The sequence below is a fragment of the Cydia amplana genome, chromosome 14 (genome assembly GCF_948474715.1).
Source record: "Cydia amplana chromosome 14, ilCydAmpl1.1, whole genome shotgun sequence".
Taxonomy (NCBI): domain Eukaryota; kingdom Metazoa; phylum Arthropoda; class Insecta; order Lepidoptera; family Tortricidae; genus Cydia; species Cydia amplana.
Genome location: NC_086082.1, coordinates 12259344 through 12270031, shown reverse-complemented (window position 1 = coordinate 12270031; position 10688 = coordinate 12259344). Strand labels below are relative to the sequence as shown.

The 10688-nt window shown below is 35.0% G+C and overlaps 2 protein-coding genes across 3 annotated transcripts; one reads left to right on the top strand and one right to left on the bottom strand.

Annotated features, from left to right (window-relative positions):
- Positions 1-916: 916 nt before the first annotated feature.
- On the top strand, positions 917-3542 carry LOC134654112 (transcription factor A, mitochondrial). 2 transcript variants are annotated; one of them, XR_010097308.1, is made up of 6 exons: positions 917-1072; positions 1196-1406; positions 1657-1815; positions 2077-2270; positions 2412-2758; positions 3398-3542. XR_010097308.1 is itself a non-coding variant. In XM_063509538.1 (5 exons), exons 1-5 carry the CDS (start codon positions 999-1001, stop codon positions 2521-2523), a joined length of 750 nt encoding a protein of 249 aa, XP_063365608.1. In that variant the 5' UTR covers positions 917-998; the 3' UTR covers positions 2524-2938. The 2 variants fall into 2 exon arrangements, 1 of the variants encoding a protein (XP_063365608.1); XM_063509538.1 differs by lacking the exon at positions 3398-3542 and having other exon boundaries at positions 2412-2938.
- A 1438-nt stretch (positions 3543-4980) lies between these two features.
- Positions 4981-5818, bottom strand: LOC134653846 (uncharacterized). The gene is made up of 2 exons (XM_063509208.1): positions 5668-5818; positions 4981-5585 (listed from the first exon to the last, which is right to left on the bottom strand). Exons 1-2 carry the CDS (start codon positions 5777-5779, stop codon positions 4990-4992), a joined length of 708 nt encoding a protein of 235 aa, XP_063365278.1. The 5' UTR covers positions 5780-5818; the 3' UTR covers positions 4981-4989.
- Positions 5819-10688: the final 4870 nt, after the last annotated feature.

Below are 10688 nucleotides of genomic sequence, written 5' to 3'. Positions count from 1 at the left end.
TTCGACATAGGCACGTAATGAACTACATACGAATAGGAAAAATTCAATGGGTAGATACGCTACGGGGAAAGTAGGCATACTATATAGGTATGATTTTAAGCAAATGTCATATCTCTGGGGGTATAATAATTATATAGCTACCTACGTATAAAAATTACTCTATTATATACCAAGAACAATCTTGATAGGAATTTTAATACACAGACTATCCAGAATAGAAATAAAAACTGTACTATAAAAACCGGCCAAGTGCGAGTCGGACTCGCGCACGGAGGGTTCCGCACCATCAACAAAAAATAGAGCAAAACAAGCAAAAAAAACGGTCACCCATCCAAGTACTGACCCCACCCGACGTTGCTTAACTTCGGTCAAAAATCACGTTTGTTGTATGGGAGCCCCACTTAAATCTTTATTTTATTCTGTTTTTAGTATTTGTTGTTATAGCGGCAACAGAAATACATCATCTGTGAAAATTTCAACTGTCTAGCTATCACGGTTCGTGAGATACAGCCTGGTGACAGACGGACGGACGGACAGCAGAGTCTTAGTAATAGGGTCCCATTTTTACCCCTTGGGTACGGAACCCTAAAAATAGACTAGGGCCATCTAGGGCAGTGTGATTTATAAATTTACAAATCAGGGCCATCTAGCGAGTGATTCGTAAACTATAAACAATAATTGCATGCGATGGCTACGTTTTATAAAAGGCATGTATTAAATATATCTTTCTCTTTCAAAGAAATATGGTTAGAAAGAAAGACGAGAGTTACAATTTAACCCGACTCAGCCATCTATGCTTGTCTGTGGTTAAATTGGCTGCATAAGCCTTCCTTTGCCCCAAAAGCTTTATCAACGAATGAAACAGAAAATGTCTATGGTTTGTTTTGTTTGACTGACTGACATTTTGAATCGCAAAGAAAGGGGCCTGGCGCGTTTCTAATTAAACTACATTGTTTTATGATAAATAATAATAAAAGGCTTTTCTTATTAATTATAAGATGTCTTCAATAACTCAACTATGTCGTTTAAGTAATTTAACATTGAGCAGTTACAAATCTATTCTGCAAGTAAGGTAAGTGAGTAGAGGTTATGGCGCTTCCAAGACGAGTCTATTTATTTATAATTTGCCTCTTCAATTTGTGAATGAAGTCTGTAAATTACGTGCCAATGTTACATAGCCCTTCTATTATTTCAGAACTAGCTGGGTAAATCAAGTGCAAATATGCAACTATACGAAGAAATCAGCAGAACAAAAACTAGGCATAGAGAGACCAAAGCGGCCTTTAACTCCGTTTTTCAAGTTTATGACACAAATGAGACCGGCGCTGCTAGCCAAGAACCCCGGTATTACTTCCAAGGAAGCAATCGCATGGAGCTCTAAGCACTGGCAACAGTTAGATTTAGAGGTAACTGGTAATTTTAACTCTGCAACTATTCTTCAATTGCACAGACTCATATAGGTATAAAAATAAAGAAAACCTTTTGTTGCCACAGTATAGATAACTAAGATAATCTGAATAGTTATTGTATCGTATCTATTAGTTTTTTGTAAAATTTTGTACCAATGTACCATCCTTATTATTTAATACATTCATGTTCAATCAGGATTGTCAAGATGTCGACTTTATTAAAAATATAAATTTCCTTAATTTACAGACTAAGGCTCAAATGACAAAAGAATATGAGAAAGACTTGGAAGATTATAAGAAGATAAAAGCTATATACGAGTCTTCGCTGACTGACGAGCAGAAGGCTGACATCCAGCGGGTCAAGGAGGAAATGGCAGCTGCCAAGGAAAAGAGGAAATTGAAAGCTGTAAGTTACAATCTCAACTCCTGCAATCTATGTTATGCAGAAGATGCTAGTAGTGTGTAGTAGAAGAAAAGCAGTTAAAGTTGAAATAGAATTGATAAACAAATTAAAGGTATAATCTGTTTTGTTTCAATTAAAGAGGTGTTTTTGAACTCTGCAAGTATGCATCATGCTACTTGTGTCTTTGTATCCAGCTTTATTTGGTTTTGGTGTTTATGTGGAGACGAGCATTGATCAATGAATTCATGTGTAAATATTTTTCAGGAATACAAAGAACTAGGAAAGCCAAAGAAACCAATGTCTTCCTATTTTCTATACATCCAGTCTAGAAAAGATTCATTCAAGGGCAAACAAATGAAGGAATATCAAGAGAAAGCAAAAGTCGATTGGCAGAAATTGCCAGAAAGTGAAAAGGCTAAGTTTGAAAAACAAGCAGCGGAACTTATGAATAAATACAGGTCTATTTTCTTTAATTTTATTGTAAAAAATGAGTGTGTGTCCCTAAATTTTGGGTAGAAATAAGTAGTAGTATAAAGAAAATTCTATAGAAGTGCCATTTTTTTTCAATAGCTTGAAAATTGCTCTCTCTTAATTTACAGAAAAGACTTGGAAGCATGGGAGTTAAAAATGATTTCACAAGGACGCTCAGACCTTGTGCGTACCAAGCCTGTACGAGAAAAGAAGCCAGCAAGTGCCAAGAAATCACAATAGGAACTCGGGTGCTCCGATGACTCGACTGACTTGAATTACACAGAAAAAAGAGATAAGACAAGTGAAGAAAGTAAATCTGATACACAACTTAAAAAACCACTTCTAGAGTCAACTCCAGAATCAAAAACGGAACAGAAAAGTATTAACAAGCTAGAGTCAAAAGAGTTACGGAGCACGGGTGACAGCCATATACATTCTAATCAAGATAAGCCTGATAGCAAAGACAAGGAGCCAAGTAAGACTATCATGGGTAGCATTAAGAACTTTTTTAAGTTTTAGTTGCCTAGTCCTAATCATGTTTTATGATTTTTTCCTAATGTAGTGTTGATTAAGTTAGCATACATATATTGTTTTCTCATTGTAGATTACCTTCACCATCTGTATGTTATTTTCATAAATATATGTGTATATAGTTTCTTTGGTTTTTTTTTCATTACCCATCATCGTTACATTTTAACACGTTCACTGTCCCGTGCCCCACATATGGGTCACGGCAAGCCTCTATTAAAAGGCCGTATGGTTGACAGTTAACAGTTGGGACAGTGAACGTGTTAAGAATAAAAAATAGTAAACCTTAACAACACACGTAGCTATAACAAGAATATACATAATCGAATTTAAACTGTTGAGAGACATACTAACATTGAATAATTTTACGATTTAGACTCACTTGTTTTGTCACTCGCGCGACATGGCCGTCGTGAACGCTGCTCGCACTGTTAGTGCTTGAGAAAGGAGACCTAGGCTCTCCGAAACATGTCGCGCGAGTGACTTAAAACAAGTGAGTCTAAACCGTAAAATTATTCAAAGAATACAGGCTGGTCTGTTGTTTGCGATGTGCCCTATTGCTACAATAACACTTCGTTTCTTTCAGCTGCACTCTGGGTTACAATAAGAGCCTGGAAATGATTGAAAATTGGAGAATATGGATTGGAATACACTGCCCTTTCAAGTAAAAATGCATCAAAATATTACAAATATTTTATTTTAAAATATGCATTACAAAATATTAAAATAAATACTTTTCTATTGTTTGACCTTTTTAGTACAACTTGAATTAAGCTGACCGGTGGAATATTTTTAAGTTTTTCTTAGTGTAATGTGTAATATAAGAAATACAGCAATAGTATTACAGGCTATCGAAATATACCGCTAATATTGTTTTATTAAAGTGTCAATGTCAAGTAATAAAAATAAAAGGCATTGTAAAATTAATTATAATTGTATCAATATAGGGTTTCTGTAACTGCAATTACTTTTTAATTTGTACATTAAAAGTTCAGCTTAATTCTTTGTTGTTAAACATATACTAGTAAGTTAGGTATCAAATAGTCATACTTTGATCCTGAAGTTAGATAGTAAATATAGATGTATGTATTAATAAGCAGTTATATTACAAACACCAACAAAACTACATTGCACAGACAGAAAGTAACCAGTAAGTTATAATGAACTTTCTGTTGCGATACATTTTTTATTTCCCATTCCCACTACAATTTAACAAGTCACAAACTGCCATCATATGAAATATTTCCAAATTGATTGTTATTATTGCTATTTCCGAATAGACTAGTGTTACATCAAAATTGGAACACAACTAGCAATTACAATTGATAACAGTTAAGGCCATCAAAGGATTCAGGCCGAACTAAATTATTTACAAATTCTTTCACCTCTGCATTCAAGATATGAAAATAGTTTATAATATTAGAGGGCTAGTACAACCACGCTCATTGACATGATAACAATAAATTTAGAATGTTATGACATGAGAAGTTATACTAGCCCAGATGTGATTGTTACATTCAACATTTGCAGTAAAAGTTGCTAATTTGGCCTCCATACTTTTCTAATTCATAATAAATATATGAAAGTATCATAAAAATTGTGATAAAGTATAAAAATACAATATTTTAAATGCATTAGTATTGTGTAGACAAAAACCAAAAATAATAGAGCAAAATGAAATTTACAAATAAAGTAACAAGAATGTTTGTCATTTACTATGTACAATATTGTCCTAATTAAACTAAAATGGCAATATGTGACTAAAACGCACACATGTCACAAATTCTCACTTATGAATAAAGGCACAAGCAATCAAAATTATGGAACATTTCTATTTATTAAATGCTATATAGCTAATGTTAGAACTGTTCAGTCAATAATATGCCCAAAATTTAACAGGAAAATTATAAATGAAGGGTCCACGGAAAGAACATGTCTAGTCACACTAGTGACATTTTGAGTAATTGCGGTTTTAAAATTTGGAACAACGTCAAAACGTATGGTAATTCCAGGTATTATTTAACTAAAAATAAAGTTGTGTTACATTTATATACAGTGGTAGCAAAAGATATAACTAATAGCTCATTAAGAGCTCTTCATTTTGAGATAAAAATCTCATTTTCCGAAAAATGTGACTAGACATGTTCTTTCCGTGGACCCTTCAAATGTCAATTTCTACTATGTGATTAAAGAATCTGTGATAGTGTGACTAAGGGCCTGCATACAAATCGTGGTAAAAAGGTACACGCAGACATCCTGAGAAAACATACTCACCCAGCGCATCACGGACATAATTCGTTCCACTCTTTGCACTGATATTCCATTTAAGAGAAGTAAAGCGTTAGCAAAGTTGGAACTGCTTGGTGCTGGAAACCATATCATCTTAGTAACGACGTAAACCACCAATGGCAAGAAAAAATATGTCTCGTCAAATGTCAACAATGAGAAACTGTACAGAAGTTGGACAAACAAAGACACTAGCACAACATCATACTTATATAGAACAAGTTTTTCCAAAAGAGTCACTTGTTGAGTGTTGGCTGGTTGTGATCCTGGCGACATTAAAGCTGCCAAGTCATTGGCTACGTCGGTTAAACTGTCGCCAGCCGCATCCGCTTCATAAACAGGATTCGGTGTCGGCACCGCCACTGGTGGTGCCTCGCTAACCACGACACCATTATTGAGAGAACTGTTGCTCCTACTAGTTGTGGCACTGCTAGATATTGCTGAAACTTCGTAACTTACGTCTGGAAGTATGGTCTGTAAAGATGATTCTGCAACAAAACAATAATAGGCATTACATAGTAATTTTTAATTACGCACAAAGACTAATTATGTTATACTAGAAACTAGTACCTTTTAGAATCGGTTCTTCGCATTTTCCAGATATACGTTGAAGCCTGTTATGAGAATTCTCTAATATTTTCCTTCTCCGGGCTTCCCTGCGAGCTGCTGCTGCATCAGCCATGTTCACAATTTGACAGTTCAAAAATTGTTGCCATGCTTTAAATGTTCTATTACATTAGCATTTACATATAATAATTTCAAAAATTGTTGTGAATATAGAATTATTTTTATTTGATATTAAACAACTGTACCGATATTCGGAACCTAAAGTAATATATTGAGAGTGGCAACACTGTAGTTAGTCGTATTGTCCTTTTCTAGCATATACGTCCATCTCTCTCTCCCACACCCCCACCACTTCAGGCAGTTGCGTTTGGCAATTTTGACAGTTAGGTTAGAAACAAACGCAAATTACCTCATTGGCTTGCTGTTTTTCCATCTGGAAGGTCGTGAAGCTAAACTGCTGGTGAGTTTTTGAATTTGTACCCCAGTTTAGCTGACTATATTGAAAAACAGTTTCTAACGGCTTTTGCCGTTCGAAATAAATATTTAAATTTAGTTGTCCGTTAAACTATCTAGCAAATAAAAATGATCCGGAATAGTGATGTGCAAGTGTTTTCAAAGGCTGCCTGCGCGCACCGTGGCTATGCCAATGAAAATACTAAAACACATGGTAGAAAACACATCGAGCTGGTAAAGCGTGCACGTGTCACCATTATAATTTAATTTTATTAAGTCTCTTCCGAGTCTTGTTAGTTTAAATCTTTGTGTGTGTATAATAACGGTTGAAATTATATAATACTTAAATGGTGATGTGTGGAGGTATACCCTTTCAAGTGATTTGTGTTTTCGAATACGAATGGATCGGATAGTTAATACGTGTTACGTAGAACCTACGTATTAAGGTAGAAGCTTATAGACGTGTAGGTTTTTTATCTGTCCAAGTATCTATCAGCAATTTATCTTTTTATCCCGTTCCGGGTTAATATAATATTGCAAAATTAATTTTTTGGTAATAAACTTGCTGATAAATAACGTGTACCCGAATAGGAGTCGACGATATTTCCGCTCTAAGGGACACAAGGTAACGAACAAACCTACATCGCAAACATTGCATTTATTTTTGTGGAAAGTGAGTACTTCGGCAGTACATAAACTTAAATTTGATTTGAATGATACTTATTCTTAAACTTACGTCTGTTATGGTTCCACCTGCTAAGGTGCGCCTAAGAGAATCTTTTATTCGTTCACAAACTAACGTCAAGTTATTTGTGATGAAACCAATATATTATGTACCTATCTAAACCTGCGCAAGGCTGCCATGTTTACACCTGCGTAAGGTGTGCCAAAAGAATCTTTGATTCGTTCACAAACTAACGTCAAGTTATTTGTGATGAAACCAATATATTATGTACCTATCTAAACCTGCGCAAGGCTGCCATGTTTACACCTGCGTAAGGTGTGCCAAAAGAATCTTTGATTCGTTCACAAACTGACGTCAAGTTATTGATGATGATATTATAACCTATGTAAGCCTGCGCAAGGCACGTCAGACATATTCACAGAAATATAAATGATATGGTCATAACACAGGCGTGCGAGTAGACCACAATCACAAAAATATTACAAAGATCAAGTTGTAAATATCTCTTTTTAGAGAAAGTAAAAATGGTTTAAAATAATGTTTTGGGTAAAAATCAGTCGAAATAGGCTTCGTTATTAGAGTTTTCATTTTTGTTTACCAATCTATTTCAAGGGTCCCGAACACCCTATTGGCTAAACCCGAAATTGGGCTAATTAACTGTGGTAAAAGTGAAAACTGCTTTCCATTTACATAACATTTCTAAAATTATAATAGGTAAAATAAAAACCTAAGATTCCAGGCCTATCTCGACTCATTTTTATTTTAAAGATGAAAAAATCTTTGCACCCTAATATAAAATTGTGGTCTGGAGACGCTAAGCCTCATAACTTGGGTGGCATAGATAATACTAAGAGATTTAGTCACCTAATTTCGACTATAAGCCCAGGCAGAATATTGATAATTAGAATAAGGAGTGGTCAATCCTCCAAGGTCCATACAATCTGTGGACTCTAATTAAATCAGGCTCGGTAAGCTCACGACACGACAGAGCTTACGATTCCATTCTGAAATAAGCTATGTTTACAATATATATTACCCATGGTGTGAAACAAACAGCCTGCTCAAGGTGTACAAAGGGTCCGTTTAACGGCCCTATAAACATCTACAAACCTTTGAAGTCTAGGCCTGCTACAATATGACAGACTAGAAATAAATACATATGATCCCAATGTAAGAGCAGCTCACAGTTGCATAAATTATATTTGGCTGGAGAGCACTTGTCTTTCAGTTAACATGTTTACGAGTACCTACCTATGTACACGACATGACCAAGGTTACCTACCTTTTTACATAATTATTATATCCCTGACTGCCATGGTATATTAGGAAAATTATCATGTGCTGGCGGTGCTGCACAAGCATGTTTGAAATAAAATATACAAAACTGGCCTAACGGGCGTTTATGAATTATGTATTTTACACCCTTGTGTCTGTATTGTGACCCTGGAAGTTTTAAACCACCTGTATCGTAAGTGCTCCTATGCACGGATTAAGTTTATAATAAACTACCCATGCCCTAACCTCAAGGGCAAGTGCTTCTATGCACGGACCAGATACTGTTATCACTTATTTCACTTATCATGACTTGTCATAGTTTGATACTACACGTTTAATAAATTTAAGACCGTGGAATGTACCCACTACAAAAGGTTTTTAAAAATAGTGACTGAATGGTTTGCACGAACGGTTCTAGCACAGTTTCTGGGCGGTCACGTCTAGGGCATGACCCTCTAGTTCTCAATTTATACAAAATTATAGCATTGTGATACTGTTCGCTTTGCACAATAAAATAGGGGAACAGGAGCACGCCTTGCGAAAAGGCGAAGCTATTTTGAAACGCAAACCTTTCAAAAATAGATTGAAATATATAAATAATTATGTTTTTGGTGTGGAACATGTAATTGTACACCCAAACAAATGCAATCATTTATTATATGTTAGCAAAACTCTGCCAAAGTGTTAGTCTGTCTCTACAGTGTAACCTGAAGGCATGAATGCACATGAATCTCTTGAAACATGGTGGATTAACTAATTTACACCCCGTCTGTGTCTTGCTCCTACCAAATCCACAAGTTGAGGACCTCAACCTATCTAGGCACCCTTCTTGCTCGAGACCTGAAAAAATAATCTCATGCAGTCAAGTGTCGGAAAACCAGGTCCACACTCTTAGCACTACCGTGAATATATCTAAGAAGTCTGTATACTGCCTTCCAGGAGGCGGGATGTTAATAGACTAGCCTATATAGTAGGCCAGAGATATAGTATACAAAAGCACACTGGCCCAAATCCAGTAATATTATATGCACTTCAGAATACAAAATAATTGACTATTCTGCGTATATTTGATATCAAAAAGTTACAATTACCTACCCTTAGGTCATAAGGAGGATAAATATACATAAATATCAAATATATTCGACAAAGTGTTGACCCTAGCATTGGATAAAATAGGTTCCTCTTAAACGGCATCTGCGCTGTTGGCTTTGGGCCCACGGGTGCCCGGCAAAAGGTCGGGGACCCCATGGTTCCGCACAGTTATTGCAAATAATGTAAAATCACAAAATAAACACAAATTTTCATTTTGGTTAAAAACACATATGCGATGAGCTAAGGTTTCGAATTAAGTACCTTATTCTTAATCTGGAAAGAGAAGACTGAATATTCAGAATCAAGCTATGTCTATGAATGGTTTACATAAATTAAGCCACTTTAGCGTTCAGAAACAATCAAGTTTATGTCTACTAGTAGGCACCAGATAAGGTAAACTACTCATACTGCATATATAGACAATAATGAGTACAATTAAGGTCACTTGATGATAGCTAAACATGAATATAAGCAGAATGAGCTGCACCTATACAAATATCATTGATAAAGCTCTGTGGCAATTCTACATTTACCATTTGAACGCCAAGAGCACCAAAAAGCGTCGTAACTAGTGCCCACATGAGTATTATGATATGGCTTAAGCTCTCAAAGTAACCTTCACAATTTTAAGTAAGGTTTGTTTAGGTCCATTAGCTCGCGTTCGCATTAGTAAAGCGTACAAACGATTAAATGTATTTTATAGCTATAACCAAATAAAAGAATTCAGTAAAATCATTAAAAGTATTCCCTATGACATTTTATTAAGTACCTACCCAATATTAACTTTGTGGGTAGTGATAGTGATATAACGAATATTTAAAATATTCGTCTACTTAATCCTGAGGGATTCTGGAAATAAGAAAGGTCTTGTCCTTGTTATATCCTGCAACTGCTTACCTTACTAGATAATTATTATCAAATTTGTCAATAATTGGGAGTTATAAATAAAAACTACTCGAGTACTTTATGATTTTTATCTTTTCATATTTTAATTACATCACTCCATATCACAGATGTTGTATGCTCCCTGAAGAGTAGACTGACTTATCTTCTTTTACATAGTCTCACATACATATAATTAAGTACTATAGCACCCTTGTGGTGACTCACTTATTTTCGTTGAAAATTTATAAGTACCTACATTAAATACGTATATAAAATGGAAAGTTAGTATCATAATATAATGGTATATAAAATTGTATGCTTTACTAAATACCTCTCTCCTCACATGTATTAAAATAAAGGGTGTACTACATAATTAATTAAACATTCCTAATATAATAATATTACATATACATAATATGTAAGTACATGTATAATCACATTGGCTTGGCGTCTTCCCACCACCAGGCGATAACAAACACGTCTCAATATATTACTTTAGGTTCCGAATATCGGTACAGTTGTTTAATGACAGCGTTTTACACAAAAATAAAACGCTAATTAAATAACTTACCATATTCGGAACCTAAAGTTTTAATCCTGCCTGGTGTAAATATGTATAATTTTGAGACAATGA

Coding starts and splice junctions, on each gene's coding strand:
- LOC134654112 (XM_063509538.1), top strand. CDS start 999: ATGTCTTCAATAACTCAACTATGTCGTTTAAGTAATTTAACATTGAGC. Junction 1,816..2,076: donor AAAAGAGGAAATTGAAAGCT/GTAAGTTACAAT, acceptor AATATTTTTCAG/GAATACAAAGAACTAGGAAA. Junction 2,271..2,411: donor GAACTTATGAATAAATACAG/GTCTATTTTCTT, acceptor CTTAATTTACAG/AAAAGACTTGGAAGCATGGG.
- LOC134653846 (XM_063509208.1), bottom strand. CDS start 5,779: ATGGCTGATGCAGCAGCAGCTCGCAGGGAAGCCCGGAGAAGGAAAATA. Junction 5,586..5,667: donor CGAAGAACCGATTCTAAAAG/GTACTAGTTTCT, acceptor GTTTTGTTGCAG/AATCATCTTTACAGACCATA.